The sequence below is a fragment of the Salvelinus sp. IW2-2015 genome, linkage group LG3 (genome assembly GCF_002910315.2).
Source record: "Salvelinus sp. IW2-2015 linkage group LG3, ASM291031v2, whole genome shotgun sequence".
NCBI lineage: Eukaryota > Metazoa > Chordata > Actinopteri > Salmoniformes > Salmonidae > Salvelinus > Salvelinus sp. IW2-2015.
In genome coordinates, this window is record NC_036840.1 from 21655174 (window position 1) to 21677304 (window position 22131).

General features: G+C 42.4%; 1 protein-coding gene across 1 annotated transcript in view; it reads left to right on the forward strand.

Moving 5' to 3' along the window:
• The window catches only part of LOC111952465 (adenylate cyclase type 4), a 32311-nt gene extending 16450 nt beyond the window's left edge, over positions 1-15861 (forward strand). Inside the window, exons 15-26 of the mRNA XM_023971151.3 lie at positions 620-717; positions 1021-1105; positions 1218-1355; positions 1465-1545; positions 1828-2003; positions 5758-5842; positions 6053-6211; positions 6847-6993; positions 13756-13863; positions 14316-14430; positions 14720-14844; positions 14973-15861. Of these exons, the coding sequence (XP_023826919.2) occupies positions 620-717; positions 1021-1105; positions 1218-1355; positions 1465-1545; positions 1828-2003; positions 5758-5842; positions 6053-6211; positions 6847-6993; positions 13756-13863; positions 14316-14430; positions 14720-14844; positions 14973-15089 (1434 nt within the window). The 3' untranslated portion in view covers positions 15090-15861. The remainder of the gene's footprint in view (positions 1-619; positions 718-1020; positions 1106-1217; positions 1356-1464; positions 1546-1827; positions 2004-5757; positions 5843-6052; positions 6212-6846; positions 6994-13755; positions 13864-14315; positions 14431-14719; positions 14845-14972) is intronic.
• Positions 15862-22131: the final 6270 nt, after the last annotated feature.

Below are 22131 nucleotides of genomic sequence, written 5' to 3' on the forward strand. Positions count from 1 at the left end.
AAACCAGGGGTTGTCAAACCAAATGAGAGGAAGAGCCATTTTCCAACTTCATGTCGTCACCAGTGATTCAATATTTCAGTGGGTCCTAGGCCATATGAGTTGACACATTTGATCCAATCATTATATAAATGTATTGAGCAGATGCTGAGATCCATTTTTTTCTTCTTCAGGAAATGCAACGCGCGCAGCTGTAATATTGACAAAAGGTCAAGTTCATAGTGATTGAACATGTTCAGTAGGTCCCATATCCTTACATGAAATATCAGCATTTTCTACATTATCACAATAAGCATTTGAGCCAATTTTGATTGGAATTGGTTCATTGGATCCCGGGGGAACATAGGGCTGAGGGAACATAGGGCTGAGAGAACATAGGGCTTCTGTCAAACTTGATTGCAGTTTCGGCAGCACTGACAGCTATATTAATGACATTTCCAAACCTATTATGACTGACTGTTGTATTAGTTCGGTGTATCTGATGTAATGCTGGTGTACCTGGTGTTGTGCCTAATTTATTAGTGGGGGTTATATCTGAGTTGTGTTTGGTATTATAGGGTTGTGTGTTGTCTGTGTAATGATATAGGCTAATGGCGTTGTCTGTTGTGTGTGTGTGTTGCAGTTTCGTCTCTCAGAGGTCAAAGGTCTACACCAGTCAGTAGGCTGCATGGCTCTCATCTTCGTGTCTCTGTTTACTGTCCAAATGCTCGTCTCCCAGAAGTGAGTATCCCGTGTGCGTGAGGTACAAAAACCTTTCAGCGCACATCATGCACACACAAAAACACAAACACATACTACTGTTTTGATGCAAATGCCAACGTCACAATGCAAACTCATGCAAATGGAGCAGAGAACGGAAGAAAAAAGGAATTTGGGTTTTGCACTTACTGAGCATCGACCACAAACAACATCCAGATAAAAGGAGAGAGGGGGGAAGAGGTGTAGAGGGCCTGAGGATCGAAATGGAGAGAAATTGAAAATTAATTTCATTGCTCTCGCTCTTTCTCTCATTCTCTCTCTCAGAAACTTTCACATGGCTGTGTCGTATGGTGTCACCTTCCCTGTTCTAGTGTTGCTTCTCTCTGTGGTCTGCACTGGATACCTCAAGGTAACACTAAACCTAACCCTAACGACGGCTCAACCCCAGCTGCATGTTTCTCTTGAACATTTCCACTGTTTGAGTGTTCTAACCAGGTATTTTTTTGTGTGGGTGTTTTTAGGTATGGCGCTCTAAAATCCCTCTCAGTCTACAGTGGGTGACGTCGCTGTCGCAAGGAGTGGCCACAAGGCCGGCGGCACGTTTACTGCTGGTCTGCCTTTGTCTACTCATCACCTTGCTTATGGCCATACTGAACTTTGTGAGTCAGCACACACACACATACACACAAATATAGAAATCCACGTACACGGGCACAAACTGGGACAGATACACACACACTTTGACCCCTTGTGTTTTTCACCCCCCAGTTCTTTCTACCTGGAAACGACTGTACCTCCAACTCGTACAACACATCGCAACTACAGAACCTCAACCTGTACACCGTCCCTGTAAGTACCAATCAACCAATCAATCAAACTGCATTTGCATGTAGTGTAATGGATACACTTGTCACACAGTGCATAAAACTACACTTGGGCCTATTATCGGTAATTAGTAATATAAATAAAATGTTCTCTTTCTCTTCTCTCCCTCTCTCCCATCTGTGTCTGTCTGTCTGTCTGTCTGTCTGTCTGTCTGTCTGTCTGTCTGTCTGTCTGTCTGTCTGTCTGTCTGTCTGTCTGTCTGTCTTGATTCGTTCCGTCCATATTCCCCCTCCCCTCTCCCTACAGTATTACCTGTACTGCTGCCTGCTGGCTATGCTAAGTGTGGTGGTGTTTGTGAGGACGTGCATGTCCATCAAGGTGTTGCTCCTCACACTGGCTGTAGTAGTCTACCTGTCTCTCTTCCTCTACGTCTACGCACCTCGCTCAGACTGTTACATGGCCCTGCTCTACAACGATACAAAGTGAGACTAACACACACACACACGTTGCTCTACGATGATACCAAGTTAGACTGGATAATAGATAGTAACATGTACAGTTGAAGTCGGACGTTTACATACACTTAGGTTGGAGTCATTAAATGTTGTTTTTCAACCACTCCACAGATTTCTTGTTAACAAACTATAGTTTACTTTGTGCATGACACAAGTCATTTTTCCAACAATTGTTTACAGACAGATTATTTCACTTATAATTCACTGTATCACAATTCCAGTGGGTCAGAAGTTTACATACACTAAATTGACTGTGCCTTTAAACAGCTTGGAAAATTCCCGAAAATTATGTTATGGCTTCAGAAGCTTCTGATAGGCTAATTGACATCATTTGAGTGTCACGAGCGTCGTAGTGAGGAGACCAAGGCGCAGCGTGATTATAATACATCTTCCTTTTTAATAAAGACGAATACTGAACAAACTATACAAAATAACAAAAACGACCATGAACACTATAAGAAACGAGTGCAGACATGCAACATCACATCGACAATAACCCACAAACCAAACTGGAAAATGGCAACCTAAATAGGATCCCCAATCAGAGACAACGATAAACAGCTGCCTCTGATTGGGAACCAATCTAGGCCACCATAGACCTACATATGCCTAGACTGCCCAGCGCCGCCTGCACTGCCCGTCTGCCCAGCGCCGCCTGCACTGCCCGTCTGCCCAGCGCCGCCTGAGCTGCCCGTCTGCCCAGCGCCGCCTGCGCTGCCCGTCTGCCCAGCGCCATCTGAGCTGTCCGACTGCCCAGCGCCGCCTGCGCTGCCCGTCTGCCCAGCGCCGTCTGAGCCGCCCGTCTGTCCTGAGCCTTCAAAGCCGCCCATCTGTCCTGAGCCTTCAGAGCCGCCTGTCTGTCCTGAGCCTTCAGAGCCGTCCGTCAGTCAGGAGCCGCCCCGCCGCCAGACAGGAGCCGCCAGAGCCGCCCGCCAGTCAGGACCTGCCAGAGCCGCCAGCCAGCCAGGAGCTGCCAGAGCCGCCAGCCAGCCAGGAGCTCCCAGAGCCGCCAGCCAGCCAGGAGCTGCCAGAGCCGCCAGCCAGCTAGGACCTGCGAGAGCCGTCAGTCAGCCAGGAGCTGCCAGAGCCGTCAGTCAGCCAGGAGCTGCCAGAGCTGCCTGTCACGCCGGCGATGCCGGAATTGCTCCTCAGTCCGGAGCTGCCCCTCAGTCCGGAGCTGCCCCTCAGTCCGGAGCTGCCCCTCAGTCCAGAGGCGTCCATCAGTACAGGGGGGTTATTTTGGAGGGTCGCCATTCTGAGGAGGCCACGGAAGCGGGGATTAACTATGGTGGGGTGGGGGCCACATCCAGCGCCAGAGCCGCCACCATGGACAGATGCCCACCCCTCCCCTATAGGTTCAGGTTTTGCGCCGGAGTCGCACCTTGGGGGGGGTACTGTCACGTTCCTGACCCTATTTCCTTTTTAGTCTTTGTTTAGTTGGTCAGGACGTGAGCTGGGTGGGTATATTCTATGTTATGTGTTTCATTGGTTTAGGGTTGTCTAATTGGCCTGATATGGTTCTCAATCAGAGGCAGGTGTTTTACGTTGTCTCTGATTGGGAACCATATTAAGGTAGGCTGTTCTCACTGTTTGTTTGTGGGTGATTGTTCCTGTTCGTGCGTTATTTGTGTTTTATATATTCTCAAGTTCAGGACTGTAGCGTCGTTGGGTTTCGTTTTGTTTATTGTTTTGTTCGCTTAAAAAAAAAAATTCAAATAAATATGGATACATACCACGCTGCGATTTGGTCCTCCTCTCCTTCAACCAACGACGAGAGTCGTTACAAAATATAAACACCATGGGACATCGCAGCCGTCATACCGCTCAGGGAGGAGACACGTTCTGTCACCTAGAGATGAACGTACTTTGGTGCGAAAAGTGCAAATGAATCCCAGAACAACAGCAAAGTACCTTGTGAAGATTCTGGAGAAACAGTAAAACAAGGCCTATATCGACATAACCTGAAAGGCCGCTCAGCAAGGAAGAAGCCACTGCTCAAAACCGCCATAAAAAAGCCAGACTACGGTTTGCAACTGCACATGGGGACAAAGATTGTACTTTTGGAGAAATGTCCTCTGGTCTGATGAAACAGAAATAGAACTGTTTGGCCATAATGACCATCGTTTTGTTTGGAGGAGAAAGGGGGAGCCTTGCAAGCCGAAGAACACCATCCCAACTGTGAAGCATGGGGGTGGCAGCATCATGTTGTGGGGGTGCTTTGCTGCAGGAGGGACTGGTGCACTTCACAAAATAGATGGCATCATGAGGCAGGAAAATTATGTGGATATATTGAAGCAGCATCTCAAGACATCAGGGTCTTCCAAATGGACAATGACCTCAAGCATACTTCCAAAGTTGTGGCAAAATGGATTAAGTACAACAAAGTCAAGGTATTGGAGGGGCCATCACAAAGACCTGACCTTAATCCCATAAAACATTTGTGGCAGAACTGAAAAAGCGTGTGCGAGCAAGGATGCCTACAAACCTGACTCAGTTACACCAGCTCTGTCAGAAGGAATGGGCCAAAATTCACCCAACTTATTTGTGGAAGCTTGTGGAAGGCTACCCGAAATGTTTTGACCCTGAACGGGTGTCTAGATCTCCTCCTCCTCGGACGAGGAGAGGAGAGAAGGATCGGAGGACCAAAATGCAGCGGGTTGTGAATCAAATTAAGTTTATTAAAGTACAGACGAAAACCGAAAACACTTCAACAAACTACAAAATAAGAAAACGACGTAGACGAAACCTGAACATGGAACTTACATAAAGACACGAAGAACTCACGAACAGGAACAGACTACATCAAACGAACGAACAAACCGAAACAGTCCCGTGTGGTGCAACATACACAGACACGGAAGACAATCACCCACAAACAAACAGTGTGAACAGCCAACCTATATATGGTTCTCAATCAGAGGAAAACGTCAAACACCTGTCTCTATTCTGATTGAGAACCATATAAGGCTAATTACAAGTGACCTAAACATAGAAACACAAAACATAGAATGCCCACCCCAACTCACGCCCTGACCAACTAAACACATACAAAAATAACATAAAACAGGTCAGGAACGTGACAGACCCAAGTTAAACAATTTTTAGGCAATGCTACCAAATACTAATTGAGTGTATGTAAACTTCTGACCCACTGGGAATGTGATGAAAGAAATAAAAGCTGAAATAAATCATTCTCTATACTATTATTCTGACATTTCACATTCTTAAAATAAAGTGGTGATCCTAACTGACCTAAGACAGGGAATTTTAACTATTAAATGTCAGGAATTGTGAAAAACGGAGTTTAAATGTATTTGGCTAAGGTGTATGTAAACTTTCGACTTCAACTGTACGCTTGCACTTACACACACACTTTTAGTAACGGCCTGATACACTTTGGTGTTATGGAACCTAACACAGAGAGTATCTCAAAACATTAGTCAATGAAGCCTGAGGCGGTGTTATCTCCTTGGACCTTTGTATGAGCTGCTTGAATAAATAAATGTAAAATGCTACTATCGTCTGGGATTCACATTCTGGACTCAGAAAAAAGGTACTGTATGAAACTCTCATAACCTGGGCTGAGTCAGACCAGTATATGCGTGTGTGTTTGAGTACGTTTTAAGAAAGACTGTGGCATGACAGAGAGAACAAAGGAGGAGAGGGATGATTACATAGTGTCTCAAAGTGTGCGTGTGCATGTGTGTGTGTGTTCCCACAGGCCAGGAGTCCTAAAGGAGCCTAAGATCATGGCTGGAGTTTGGCTGTTCGTCTTCTATTTTACATGCCTGATACTGGCACGACAGGTAAGGGGACGCGTCTGTGTTCATACGTGCGTGCTTGCTTTCAGCGTGCGTACGTGCTTTCGGCGTCCATGCCTTTCTGCTTGTATGTGTGTTTGTGTATATTTACTCTATACGTGTGTGTTTAAATTGTGTGCGCGTGTGTGTGTGTTTTCAAAGTGTGCGTGTGTTTGAGTGTGAGTATGTGTGTTTAACGATGTGTGTTTTCGTCAGGACGAGTTGGGCTGTCGCGTGGAGTTCCTACTGCAGCAGTGTTTCAGAACTGAGAGGGTTGAGATGGAGACCATGGAGAATGTTAACAAACTACTACTGAAGAATGTCCTACCTCTTCATGTAGCATCTAAATTCATGGGCAAGACCATACGCAACCAGGTAAGTCAACTTGTGTGTGTCAGTGTCAGACCTGGGTTCAAGTACTATTTGCAATCATTTGAAATACTTTAGCTGTGTTTGATTAAGCTTGCTTGTTGCAATGGAACCAATAGGAAAAAGACACTTACCTGGCACTCCAGGCAAGCTAAAGCAAGTATTTGAACGATATAAAATAGTATTTGAACCTAGGTCTGGAGAGTACAGTGGGTAGTGTGGTCAGTGAGGCAAATGTGCTCCACCACCAGCAACAATGCTGTAACTGTGTTAGGGACACATCATGCCAAAAAAAACATGTAAATGACCATGCAAATACCAAGGCCTTGGGTAGGACGAAGTGAGGCGTCATTATTGTGTGTGTGTGTGTACATGCATATAATATGTTTGTGTATGTATATAACGTGTATGTGTTGGGATATGACGTGTGTGCTTGTGAAATGTGTGTGGGTTGTGATATGACGTTATAACGTGTTTTGTGTGTGTGTGTATATAACGTGTTTGTGTTGGGATATGACGTGTGTGCTTGTGAAATGTGTGTGGGTTGTGATATGACGTTATAACGTGTTTTGTGTGTGTGTGTATATAACGTGTTTGTGTCAGTGTTGTGATATAATGTGTGTCATGCGGGTGTGTTGCAGGACCTGTACAGCCAGTCATGTGACTGTGTGTGTGTGATGTTCGCCTCGGTACCCCAGTTTAAGGAGTTCTACAGCGAGAGCAGTGTGAACCGAGATGGACTGGAGTGTTTACGTTTCCTCAATGAGATCATCTCAGACTTTGACGAGGTACAAAAATGCCACGTTATTCCCTATATCAGTGGTTCCCAAACTTTTTATAGTCCCGTACCCCTTCAAACATCCAACCTCCAGCTGCGTACCCCCTCTAGCACCAGGGCAGCACACTCTCAAATGTTGTTTTTGACATCATTGTAAGCCTGCCACACACACACACACTATACAATACATTTATTACACATAAGAATGAGTGTGAGTTTTTGTCACAACCTGGCTCGTGGGAAGTGGCAAAGAGCTCTTATAGGACCAGGGCACAAATAATAATATAATAATAATCAATAATTTTGCTCTTTATTTAGCCATCTTACATATAAAACCTTATTTGTTCAGCAAAAATTGTGAATAACTCACCACAGGTTAATGAGAAGGGTGTGCTTGAAAGGATGCACATAACTCTGCAATGTTGGGTTGTATTGGAGAGAGTCTCAGTCTTAAATCATTTTCCACACACAGTCTGTGCCTGTATTTAGTATTCATGCTAGTGAGGGCCGAGAATCCACTCTCACATAGGTACGTGGTTGCAAAGGGCATCGGTGTCTTAACAGCACGATTTTCCAAGGCAGGATACTCTGAGCGCAGCCTTATGCAGAAATCTGGCAATGGCTTTTGATTCAATTCAATCGCTTGTTGCAATTTCGATGAGGCTCTCTTGTTCAGATATCTGTAAGTGGACTGGAGGCAGGGCATGAAAGGGATAACAAATCCAGTTGTTTGTGTCATCCAATTCGGGAAGGTAACTGCATAATTGCACACCCAGCTCACTCAGGTGCTTCGCTATATCACATTTGACATTGTCCGTAAGCTTGAGTTCATTTGCACACAAAAAATCATACAATGATGGAAAGACCTGTGTGTTGTCCTTGTTAATGCAGACAGAGAAGACCTCCAACTTCTTAATCATAGCCTCAATTTTGTCCCGCACATTGAATATACAGTGGTTGCTCCTTTAAAAGTTGTGTCATACTGCAGCACACCTTGCGGGCTGCTGCAGCATTCTGTGGCACATTATTTAATTGTCAGCCATTTTTTCTGTTAATGCAAGTTACTGCTAGTTTGACCACCAGAGGAAATCTTTGAGAAGCATTTGATAGTCTTCTATATTGGCATTATCAGAGAATGTAAAACCTTTTTTGTAATAACATAGTATATGGCATTGATTTTAAGAAATTTGGCTTAATTAATTTGATTAATATTATGGTGTTTCTATTCCGAGAAAAACTAAAAACAAAACCCTCAGGGTTTCCGTTAAGATGGAATGGAAAATGTGGCGCTGTACAACGTGACGGTCGGGAGTACAGTACTGGGCTATTTAGCTAAAGAATCCCTGTGTCGTGCAGGCAGGGCATGTGGGTATATTCCCCGATGGGGAGGAAGGAGTAGGCTGTCCTTGTAAATAAGAATTTGTTCTTAACTGACTTGCCTAGTTAAATAAAGGTTACACTAAGAGCATAACATTTCTGCAACCTAATTTTCTAATTCTAGTCTAACCAATACCCAAACGGAGATTAAGTGAAAATAAAAATCTCATTGATTTATCAAGACCAGTCCCCATGCTTGTCTCAGAGCAGCGCGAAACGATGCTGAAATAGTTATAAGCTTTTGCTTCAAATCCTATTGCTTCTAACTTCAATATGCTCTTTAAATAAATAAGATCTACATCACTTTTAGCAGTACATTACTCAACACTAGTGAGACTAATTTGCCTATGGTAGGCCTACAGTATATCTAAAAATATTTCTTTCAATGACGTGACACCAGTAATTACATTTAGAGGATTGGAGGATTCTAAATTAATATCTAAGGGGCATTTTCTGTTAGGATCTGTGAGAATATCTGAGAATATCTTAAGTGGATTTTATATCATTCTAAATTAATTAATAATAATAAAAATTGCTTTGTTTAAAAGTAACGATATTTTGGAGATTTCGTTTTCATTTAACCTAGAGTGAGCGAGAAAAAGGCAATTATTGAACATGGGGTGAGACATTCTCACTAATTCGTAAATAAAGCCAGTTTGTTATTTAGAATTATTTATTTCTGGAGATACATAACTTGATTATTTAGCAGACATCACTTGCTTATATGCAGTCAACACATATATCTTAAGAATATCTTGGACTATAATTGAACAATTTCGTTTCTCCTTACCTGTGTCAGAGCAGCACAAAACGGTGCTGAAATAGACGTCCATAGCAGGAAGGCTATATATAACAATATTTTGGAGACTATTTTTTTTTTTTAAACGACAGTGAGCGATTGTAATCTGAATAAAGGCCAAAATAATATTTATAAAGGCCAAAATATAGCCCTGCTAATGGCCATAATGGCAATGTACAACGTGACCCTGTGTTTGAAAGAGTATTTTCCAGTAGGCAACAATTTGTTTCCCTTCATTGGCCAACTTTATTCCAATATTTCTGTAATTCAGGGATATTTATTCCCATAGTAATTCGGTCTGGATCCATAACTAAATAAACATCAGCATTTTGAAAGAGTATTTTTATCATTATTTTATTAACGAAAGCATAAAGATGCCGATGAAGAAATACAGTACTGTAAAGTATATGCTTTTCCATTTGGATAATAAATCTATAAAAAGTCTATTGTCCTGCTAATAGGAAACATTTGCATGATGGGTTACACCTGTTACAGTACACCTGTTACAGTACTACAGTACACCTGTTACAGTACTACAGTACACCTGTGAAAAACAAGTGTTTGAAAAACTGTTTTCAAAATGACTCCAGTTGTCCATCACTACTGTAAATAAAAACACAGCATCTTGTTTATATTCTTTATTGTAACCACAATGTCATAAATAATTTGTATTTCTACCTTTCCGACTACTTTTAGAGTTTGGGATTTACAAATGTGCGCTTTTCATTATTATTTATATTGTTTTAGTTGGAACGTGCAGACTTTTTTCTTTAAATGATTGTTTTATGTAGGATGCTACATTTTTGACCAGTTGCAATTGTAAGCAGTCCTAATAAAAAAATCCTACTTTTATTAGGCTGTTAAGCCTCATAGCCTACCTTAGCCAGTAAAGTTATTTTATATACGTCTAGGCTCCGAAGAAATAGACTCCAATTAAGCCCTCTTGTTGTTTGTAAAGAAGATTATTGTTGAAATTAATTGCTCGACTGGTGTAGGTTTTCTCCATCTGTTGGTGTGCAACACTTGCATAACAAGTTAGCTATATTTTCAGCACCAGCCACTGTTCACCTCCTATTGATTGCGCTGTGGTTGCAGCCAGTTGTTTTTAAAATGTAACCCTTATTTGACTAGGCAAGTCAGAACAAATTCTTAATTACATTGACGGCCTACCCCGGATGACGCTGGGCCAATTGTGCACCTCCCTATGGCACTCCCAATCATGGTCGTGTGTGATACAGTCTGTATTCAAACCAGGGACTGTAGTAATGCCTCTTGCACTGAGATGCAGTGCCTTAGACCACTGCGCCACTCGGGAGCCATGACCAATATATATATACAGTATATATATTTTTTTGCAGGAACATTAACCGTGTGTAGGTAGATACTGTATGTGTGTAGGTAGATGTGGAAAGGTAGATACAAATTATTTGTTGCAAGTTGGGGTGGGGTGGGGGGGGGGGGGGTTCACACCTAGCTCGGCTATTAGACAATTCTTTATTAAAGGATGAATAGTCTATTGTTCAGCTAATAGCCCATCCTAGAAACATAGTTAGCAGAATTCACAGCCTGCTACGCTTGTGAAAAACGAATAATTTCCAATTGTTAAAGATTCCAAATGATAAAGTGATTTTAGCCATAATCCGCCCCAACCCCAATTAATACATTTGGGTACAGTCGCTAGCGTGCTGGACTTCGGGCTAGAGTGTTGAGGGTTCGATACCTGCTCCCTGCTTGTTTTGTTACATTATTATGCCTGGTCTCAGAGCAAATAGCCTAGATTGTTACTCCCATCCCGTTCCTCGCCCTCTTCCATGCGCCATTCTCCGCCTGAGTGGCTTGTGGGCGTGCTGGCAGGATATAGCAGCACCTTCAGTTGTGCGTCAAGAATTCAGCATAGCAAGTTTGTATGGTCTGGTTATTCACAGGCAAATAGTAATCTGCTCTAAACCGCTCTGGTGACAAACAAACTTTGCTGCCCTGTTTTCAATCGTCCACATGGCTGGGAGAACCTCCTCAGATTAATGCCGATGAAGGGAGTTAGATATGCATAGGAAGTGTAGTGTACAGTTTTTTTCTGTATATATGAATTACAAATCAGCCTTTACTTAAATCATGTTTCTAGTCTACTGCAGAGTTACAATGTGTAATCATTGATGTCCCAGGCGCAGGAGTGGTAAACACAAGTGTATATTTGTAATACGTAGATGCAGACACAGCATCATTCAAAGAATGGAGTTTGATACACCTGGTATTGGATATGACTGGAAAAAACAACGCTAAATAGCGATTTTCGTGAATTTACTTAATAACAAAAAAATATGCACAATCGTTTGTTTCTACATTAACTAACATATTCCTCTCAATTGTACATGTTTTGCTTGACTCATTATGACGTTATAATTACTTACATTTGCATCCACCATAATGTTTTTGTCAGACAGCTTTGCTGAAGAAAGTCATCAGCGACGGGTGGCATTACGTGAAATTTGTCATTGGACCCACTCGATTTTGATTGGTCATATAAAAACCTTGGGACCCAAATGCATAATGAGTGCTCTAACTCCCCCCTGCGGTAGTCTGGAGCAATGAAGGCGTGACGCTGGGTACCGCTAAGTCCCGCGGCGTAAGCTCGCAACTTTTAAAGGAGGAACCATTGTAGTTGCGGAGAGTCCCTGTAATCCTAGATTCAGGTCATTCAGGCCAGAAAAAACATCACCCAGATAGGCCAGTCGTGTGAGAACCTCGTCATCATGCAAGCGAACAGACAAGTGAAAATGATGGTCAGTAAAGAAAACTTCAAGCTCGTCTCTCAATTTTTTWWAAACGTGTCAATACTTTGCCCCTTGATAACCAGCGCACTTCTGTATGTTGTAAAAGCGTTACATGGTCGCTGCCCATATCATTGCATAATGCAGAAAATACACGAGAGTTCAGGYGCCTTGCTTTAACAAAGTTAACCATTTTCACTGTATTGTACAAAAAGTATTTCATGCTGTCAGGCATCACCTTGGCAGCAAGAGCCTCTCGGTAGATGCTGCAGTGTACCCAAGTGGCGTCGGGAGCAACAGCTTACATGCGCGTTACCACTCCACTATGTCTCCCTGTCATGGCTTTTGCGCCATCAGTACAGATGTCAACACATCTTGACCACCAAAGTCCATTTGATGTCACAAAGTTATCCAGTACTTTAAAAATATCCTCTACTGTTGTCTTGGTTTCCAGTGGTTTGCAGAAGAGAATGTCTTCCTTAATTGACCTCCCATAAACGTAACGGACATATACCAGGAGCTGTGCTAGGCCGGCCACGTCTGTTGACTCATCCAGRTGTAACGCATAGAATTCACTGGCTTGTATGCGAAGCAGTAATTGTTTCAAAACATTTCCTGCCATGTCACTGATGCGTTGTGAAACAGTGTTGTTTGATGAAGGCATTGTCTGTATAGTTTTTTGGGCCTTTTCCCCCAGCATTGTCCCAGCCATATCTGCSGCAGCAGGAAGAATGAAGTCCTCCACAATAGTAAGGGGCCTGCCTGTCCTAGCCACTCGGTAGCTCACCATATAAGACGCTTCTAGCCCCTTCTTATTAATGGTATCTGTTGCTTTTATATATGTCTTACTACTCGAAAGTCGTCTTAATTCTCACTCCAAAAACTCCTGTGGCAATTTTTCAAATTGGCATGTTTAGTTTCTAAAAGTCTACGCAAGAGTGAAGGTTTCATCGAGTTGTGAGATAGTACTTTGGCACARATAACACACCGTGGCTGAGGAAAGGCACCACTCCCAGTATAAGTGAACCCCAAATCAATGTAGATATCATCATATTTGGGCCTCTTCGATAGTCCAATGTCCCTATCTGTTGTTCGGTGCTTTCCCGGGTAAAGGGGCAGTAGCTCTTCGGCTGCATCAGATTCACAACTGTCAGTGTCCATGCTAGCTGGGCTAGCAACACATGTATAATTACTGATGCTAGCATTGGATGTGCTCGTGGAAGCAGAACAACTTGTGTTGTCGACAGGTGCAGGTCTAATACTGCTGGTATGTATCTCTGTGGACGCGGGCCTTACTCTTTTTAACCATTTATTCATTTTCGAGCAAACGGAATGAGCAGCAGCTACGGTTGGCTACATACAGACCGTTAGTGGAATTCCCGCGAGAGAAACGATTAATGTGATTGGATGTTAATTATTTGACTAGGATGCCTGTATTTGACATTGTGTTGTTACTTCGCTGAACACTAGATGGTTTCATTTTATTTTTGGCAGTGAAATGAGGCTACTCAGGCGAGAAAAAAACATCACCCAAATGTATAGCCTTGTTGGAAAATCGAAATGGACTGTTTGAAAATGTGAATAATATTTTTATTTGATGAACCGCCAACGGCATTGTGCGTACCCCTGGGGGTAGCCGCCCTATATAATGCACAAATTTTGAATTGGGGGCCATTTCAGAGCTTGTTCTGGAACTACTCAGAAGGGAAGAAGGGACAGGAATTTTTCCTCAACTGGTAATCTAACAATGAACTGACCATTAGTCTTGTCACCAAACCTTACCCTTTTTCTCTTTCTATGCCCCCCCTCTATTCTCTCTCTCTAACAGCTTCTCTCTAAGCCAAAGTTCTGTTCTGTGGAGAAGATTAAGACTATTGGCAGCACCTACATGGCAGCTGCTGGTCTGACCAATCCTGCTATAGGGGACGAGCGAAAGGTTGGTAGTAGCTTATTGTATACAGCTCTGTTCTGCCTCACTGGGTCCTGTTCAAATACTGGTAAAAACACAACCTTACTTACTTCCTTCTCTAAGGTAGTCAGGGATCTGTACATGATTGGATAAGCAAAAGAAAGGTTACTTATTATCTTATTGCTTTCCACAATCAAATATCATCACATCAATGAAGTGAAAGCTCTTAACTCTTGGAAGTTAGGAAGGAGGAAATCCATGTCTGAAGTATTTATTCAAACACGGTTTCTAGTCTGTCTGCCTGTATGGATTCTAACTGAGTGTTCTGATTCAGTGTGTTCTCATAGCCTGGTTAAACCTAGACTGAAGGCTGCACTCACCATTGATTCTTACTGAGTGTTCTCTTAGCCTAGTTAAACCAGACTGAATTCTGAGCTCACAATTGATTCTGACTGAGTGTTCTCTGTCTCCACCAACAGGACTGTGATGTGTCCTACAGCCATGTACGCAGCATGGTAGAGTTTGCCATCGCTCTGAAGAACAACTTGGAGTCCATCAACCAACACTCCTTCAACAGCTTTAAGCTACGCATCGGTGAGTCTGTCTGTATGGCCAGAGGGACAAGAAAGAATATAGACTCAATTAATCTTTCCTCAATTACGTGCATCCTCTCTCCTTGCCTGCTTCTCAAAATGTATTGGAGAAGAAGGTCAGACAGGAGGGACCTTGGACTTTCTCTTTCAATACGGTTGAGAAAGGATGCACGGAATCAACGGACGACAAAAAGAGATTGAGACTTTTACAACAAAACTCCCTTGATTTGATAACCATCTCCCCCTCCCAACTAACTTTTTCATCACTTCATCTCCTTTACTTTATATAGGGATAAACCATGGTCCAGTGATTGCGGGGGTGATCGGAGCCCACAAACCACAGTATGATATCTGGGGGAACTCTGTGAACGTGGCCAGTAGGATGGACAGCACCGGAGTACTAGACAAGATCCAGGTGAGAGAGAGATGGAGAGAGATGGAGAGGGGAGGGAGAGACAGCGAGAGTGAAGGGTTGGAGAGAGGGGAGAAACATTTTGAATGAAAGAGAGAGCGCTTGTTAAATGGTTCTGTCTCCCTCTACAGGTGACCGAGGAAACAGCGCAGGTGGTAAAGACCTTTGGCTTCAGTGTGACCAAGAGAGGAGTCATCACCGTCAAGGGCAAGGGAGAACTTACGACCTACTTCATCAACACCGACTGACCAATCATCTTCTCTGTTCTGACCTCTCCAACCAATCATCATCACTCATTTAGCCACACATCAAACTCTGACCTATCTCAATCGTCCTTATTTATTCGCATGCAGTAATGCTGTGAACGGGGACACTGCATTAGGAGGAAGGAGGTGTTGTCTTTGGATGAATATGTTAAACCAAATACAGAATGTCAAAAAAGAAATACTTGATTGGTAGGCAATTTGTGATAATTTATTACTTGTGTTTTGAATGAATCTGTCACTACTCATGAACTACTGTATCTATCTGTGTGTGATCTTTGATGACAGACAACAAAGCAAAGCCATTTAGGAATATGCTCTTACTAATGACAGTGACACAGAGTGGGTTCAAGGCAAGCAATGACAGTGAATGTTCCTTATTAGGAAATTATAGGCTACATGGAAACACAAGATTGTGTACTTTTCAATGGTTTCCTAAAAGGGATGTTATATATAATAAGAATATGTATGGGCTGTTATGTTATTTAAATGGATGAGGAAGTAGTTGACAGTAGGCTATCACTGCCAAAGGTACTGCTGCATTCACACTTTTGAATCCATCTGCCACCACTTTAATACCATGAAAATGCAATATAACTTACTGTATTTAACTTTTGGTAATGTAATTTCAGATAAATGTTTTTTATTTTGTTTTTAAAGAGATTGATATATTTTGTCTATTCTGAACGACTTTATAAGCACGCCTGGGCATACAGTATATGAATGTGCACACAAATAAACTAAGATGTGGAAGGTTGCGCAATCGCTTCTGTAAGCTACCAAATACCAAATTGCATTGATGTTTTTGTAAGCTCATGAAGATATGTGCATTTCCTTTTACTCATAATGTTTCAGGAACATGTGAAGCACTGGACATGTAGAAATATGTCATATTTAAAAAATTATTTAGACGTATGATAGTTTGGTGAAGCAAGATAACGTGAATTCAATATTAAACTATATTTTGAATTTTGAATTGACTTCCCAAAAATGCTAAAATAGACTTTTCAGGGCATCTCTAGACCTCAAAGAACCGATCATCACTTGCCTCTTTGGCCCGTGTACGTTTCAATATTTTGAGTCAAAACAAAAAGAGTGGAAAAACAGAAAACAGCTGAATTTGAAAATTAAACAAAATCGGAAATAGACTAGTTTTCTTATTTATTGTGCCAAAATTAGATATGGAATAACAGAAAACAAATAACAACAACATTTATTCAACGTATTATTATTTATTGTTTGTTTTGTTCCTACTCAGAAGTACACACCACCTACAGTAAGTTAAAATAAGTATTTTTATTGGCATTGGTATATTTCACCAACATCCTTTCCCGCTCATTGAAAGGCAGACAAAGGCTATGCTCTTCTGTTGCGACAATTGTCTACTCTGAATGTATACAGGTGTAGGATCTTAATTTGATCACCCTGTTGTTGCAGGGAATTTCCTACACAACAGGATAAGCACTTTAAAATGTGAGACTTTCCCTAACCAAATATTGATCAACCCTTACAAAAGTATCAAGTAATTATAATCCACACAATAATTCACATTTCCTGTTGCTGCAGGATTATTTTCCTGCTGTGAAAAAATCATCAAACTAAGATTCTACATCAGCACATACCCACTGTGGGGGTGTTGATGATCAATGATATGGAACCAGTGTAATATTACTTGGTCCCCCCCTCCTCGACACACACTCTCTCTCTTCTCTCCCTTTCTTCTCTCTCTCTCTTTCCCTTTCTTCTCTCTCTCTCTCTTTCCCTTTCTTCTCTCTCTCTCTCTCCCTTTCTTCTCTCTCTCTCTCCCTTTCTTCTCTTATCTCTCCTCTCTCTCTCTCCTCTCTCTCTCTTCTCTCTCTCTCTCTCTCTGTCTCTCTCTCTCTCTCTCTCTCTGTCTCTCTCTCTCTCTCTCTCTTTCTCTCTCTCTCATATACACACAAATACCGACAGGACCATTCACACAGTTCAGCCACTCAGCCCTATCCAGTGGACATGATGCTCTCAAGGTCCTACCGCCTCCTACAACACCCTGCTGAGAAGCAATAATCCTGTCGCAATGAACCTATGTCTGCATATCTCTCTAACCCTGCTGTACCCTACTGTGCTGAGACAATATGACTCTAGCAAAGTTTTTACACCATTTTAAATGGAATGCTCAACGGTGATTATATCTATCTCTCTTAAAAGGGGCTTTATTTGGGAAAGGAAAGGGAAAGGGGGATACCTAGTCAGTTGTACAACTGAATGCATTTAACCCAACCCCTCTTAATCATTTGCATGGGATACATATGTTAACATCGCCAAATCAAGTGGAATATACAATCACAAATTAACACTGAAAGGGTTACTTCTCCACTAGACACTGTTTTTCCAGTCTCCCTGCATAATTATTAGTGATGAGAGGTGTTTCAGACATAATTATGCACCATAGCGGTATTTCTTTTAATTTTCACGCCAGGAAAGTTCAGCCAATCAAGTCATTGGTTGATTGAGCCTGCTGTCTGATAAAACAATTAATGGAGTAATGTTTTGTAGCAATTATTGTGGCCTTTGTGTTTTTGATTGCACGATCATGCTAGCAGCGAATAAATATGGTTGTTCCTGTCTGCCACGAAATTGCAGYACATGTAGCTTGACTCATATTCCCTGGCTTTGTAAAGACTACAGGCTGACGGGAGTCCTGCTTCCTTCTTCCGACCCTCGAAGGCAGGCTTTTCAAAATGGGGGCGGTACTAGTATCTACAGGTTCACGGGAGGCTATGTTACTGATGGCTATCAAATTGATTACAATGGCTATTTCTGACGATTCCTCTTTTCAAGAAGACCTGGATGACGAAACAGGTTTTGAAGTTTTTTTTACATACAAACATATGACAAACAAGTAAGTTGTTTTGTTTTCGGTAGCTAGCTAGCAATATAGCTACGCTTTCTTTTCACACGAGAAAGTGTTGTTAAGTACAGCATCATTTTGTGATCGATCCAGCCATAATGGGGCTTGGTAGTACCACTACAACTTGAAGTTGCCTACGTGTGTTGTTCAGGCCTTTAAGCAATTCAAAAAGGGGTGTGAAAGGGCCATAACAACAATCTCCTCTTGTATCAAAGTGACTCAGAACCCTCACTGCATCTTGGGTCAGCAGCATACCACCCTGCATCCCACTGCTGGCTTTCTTCTGAAACTAAGCAGGGTTGGTCCTGGTCAGTTCCTGGATGGGAGACCAGATGCTGCTGGAACTGGTATTGGAGGGCCAGTAGGAGTTTATCTAGGGTAAAAAATATATCCCAATACCCCTGGCCAGTGATTGGGGACATTTCCCTGTGTAGTGTGCTGTCTTTTGGATGGGACTTTAAACAGGTGTCCTACACTCTCTGTGGTCACTAAAGATCCCATGGCACTTATTGTAAGAGTAGGGGTGTTAACCCTGGTGTCCTGGCTAAATTCCCAATCTGGCCCTCATACTGTCATGGTCACCTAATCCTCCCCAGCTTCCAATTGGCTCATTTATTCCCCAGGTCATTGTTCTCAGTCAACTTACCTGGTAAAATAAGGGTAACAACAACAAAACAACACACCATATGCAAGTATTCCCTTTGTAGTATTTATTATAGGCGTTAGTAGTATAGTTTCCTTCCGCTGTATGCACTGAGTGTACAAAACATTATGAACACCTGCTCTTTCCATGACCAACTAACTGTCCAGGTGACTTCAGGTGAAAGCTATGATCCACATGCTCTGTCTATGACAGACTGACTGACCAGGTGACTTCAGGTGAAAGCTATGATCCCTCAGTGATGTCACTGGTTAAATCCACTTCAATCACTGTAGATGAAAGGGAGGAGACAGATTAAAGAAGGATTTTTAAGCCGGGAGACAACTGAGACATGGAACATGTATTAGTGCCATTTGGGTCATTGTGTGTAGATTGACGAGGGGGGGAAAAAACAATTGAATCATTTTTAGAATATGCTGTAACGTAACAAATTGTGGTACAAATTCAAGGTGTCTGAATACTTTGCGAATTCACTGTATATGCCGTACATTGCCAGAACTGTTCCTTCATACTGTTGTGTAAACTCACCTCGGTCTCCAGAGTAAATAAACATAGTCTTGAATACAAGCCGTCTACTTATTTGCTACAATGACAGACTAATCTACTGTTATATTGACAGACTAATCTACTGTTATATTGACAGACTAATCTACTGTTATATTGACAGACTAATCTACTGTTATATTGAAGCATGTTTGCTTGCCAACAAATTCAAGTTGAAATGATACATCTGCTCCCTGCATCATTTATTTTATGTACAAGAGCTTTCTATACCAAAGGGAAAGGGGAATACCTAGTCAGTTGTCCAACTGAATGTATTCAACTGAAATGTGTCTTCCGCACAATGCAGTTGTGAGCATACTAGGCATTCTATATTATGCTACACATCAGTCTAAGTGAATATGGATGTTGTGTTGGCTGAATGTTAAAGGTCGGGCTCCTGAGTGTTCTTCAGCTGGTGAACGTCGTCTTGTGTCGGGCAACGGCAGCTGGTCATGATCTTGGACATAGACTATACACTTTGGCTTTGCCAGGCCTACGCAGTCTTTTCCTCTTCAGAGTCAGGTGATGTTGAGCTTGTTCCCGGCTGAAAGCTTTCATCCAATGGGTCTACAGCAGCTATTCTCAAACGTGCAATGCCGTCGGGGGTACGCCAAATCATTTTCTTTTTTTTCTTCTTCACATTTTCAAACAGTACATTTCTATTTTCCGACAGGGCTATAACATTTGGGCGATGTTTTTTCTCTCTCCTGAGTAGCCTCGTTTCACTGCCAAAAATAAAATGGTTATCAAATCAAGGGAGTTTAGTTGTAAAAGTCTCAATCTCTTTTTGTCGTGATGATCGTGATGATGATTGGTTGGAGAGGTCAGAACGATAGAACGCTACCGATGCGTAGCTTAAAGCTGTTGACGGAGTGTTGGTTGATGGACTCCAAGTTGTTCTTCAGAGCGACGGCAAACTCTACCATGCTGCGTACATGGCTGTAGGACACATCACAGTCCTGTTGGTGGAGACAGAGAACACTCAGTCAGAATCAATTGTGGGCTCAGAATTCAGTCTGGTTTAACCAGGCTAAGAGAACACTCAGTAAGAATCAATGGTGAGTGCAGCCTTCAGTCTAGGTTTAACCAGGCTATGAGAATACACTGAATCAGAACACTCAGTTAGAATCCATACAGGCAGACAGACTAGAGACCGTGTTCGAATAAATACTTCAGACATGGATTTCCTCCTTCCTAACTTCCAAGAGTTAAGAGCTTTCACTTCATTGATGTGACGATATTTGATTGTGGAAAGCAATAGGATAATAAGTAACCTTTATTTTGCTTATCCAATCATGTACAGATCCCTGACTACCTTAGAGAGGGAAGTAAGTAAGGTTGTGTTTTTACAAGTATTTGAACAGGACCCAGTGAGGCAGAACAGAGCTTTATTTTAATAGGCCACTACCAACCTTTCGCTCGTCCCCTATAGCAGGATTGGTCAGACCAGCAGCTGCCATGTAGGTGCTGCCAATAGTCTTAATCTTCTCCACAGAACAGAACTTTGGCTTAGAGAGAAGCTGTTAGAGAGAGAGAATAGAGGGGGGGGGGGGCATAGAAAGAGAAAAAGGGTCAAGTTTGGTGACAGACTGATGGTCAGTTCATGGTCAGATTACCAGTTGAGGAAAAACTCCTGTCCCTTCTTCCCTTCTGAGTAGTTCCAGACAAAGCTCTGAAATGGCCCCCAATTCAAAAGTAGTGCATTATATAGGGCGGCTACCCCCAGGGGTACGCACAATGCCGTTGGCGGTACATCAAATAAAAATGTTATACACATTTTCGAACAGTCCATTTCGATTTTCCAACAAAGCTATACATTTCTCTCGTGGGAATTCCACTAACGGTCTGTATGTAGCCAAACGTAGCGGCTGCTCATTCCGTTTGCTCGAAAATGAATAAATGGTTAAAAAAAAGTAAGGCCCATAGAGATACATACCAGCTCTACTGGTAGTATTGCTACTTCCAGCAGTATTACACCTGCACCTGTCGACGACACAAGTTGTTCTGCTTCCACGAGCACATCCAATGCTAGCATCAGTAATTATACATGTGTTGCTAGCCCAGCTAGCATGGACACTGACAGTTGTAAATCTGATGTAGCCGAAGAGCTACTGCCACCTTACCCGGGAAAGCACCGAACAACAGACAGGGACGTTGGATAATCGAAGAGGCCCAAATATAATGAGATCTACATTGATTTTTGGGGTTCACTTATACTAGGAGTAGTGCCTTTCCTCAGCCACAGTGTGTTATGTGCCAAAGTACTATCTCACAACTCAATGAAACCTTCACTCTTGCGCAGACATTTAGAAACTAAACATGCCAATTTGAAAAATAAGCCACGGGAGTTTTTTGAGCGAGAATTAAGACGACTTTCGAGTAGTAAGACATATAAACTCCCCATACTATTGTGGAGGACTTCATTCTTCCTGCTGCCACGGATATGGCTGGGACAATGCTGGGGGAAAAGGCCCAAAAAACTATACAGTCAATGCCTTCATCAAACAACACTGTTTCACAACGCATCAGTGACATGGCAGGAGATGTTTTGAAACAGTTACTGCTTCGCATACAAGCCAGTGAATTCTATGCGTTACAGCTGGATGAGTCAACAGACGTGGCGGGCCTGGCACAGCTCCTGGTATATGTCTGTTACGTTTATGGGGGGTCAATTAAGGAAGACATCCTCTTCTGAAAACCACTTGAAACCAGGACAACAGGAGAGGATATTTTTGATGTACTGGATAGCTTTGTGACATCAAATGGACTTTGATGGTCAAGATGTGTTGGTATCTGTACTGATGGCGCAAAAGCCATGACAGGGAGACATAGTGGAGTGGTAACGCGCGTGCAAGCTGTTGTTCTCGACGCCACTTAGGTACACTGCAGCATCTACCGAGAGGCTCTTGCTGCCAAGGAAATGCCTTACAACT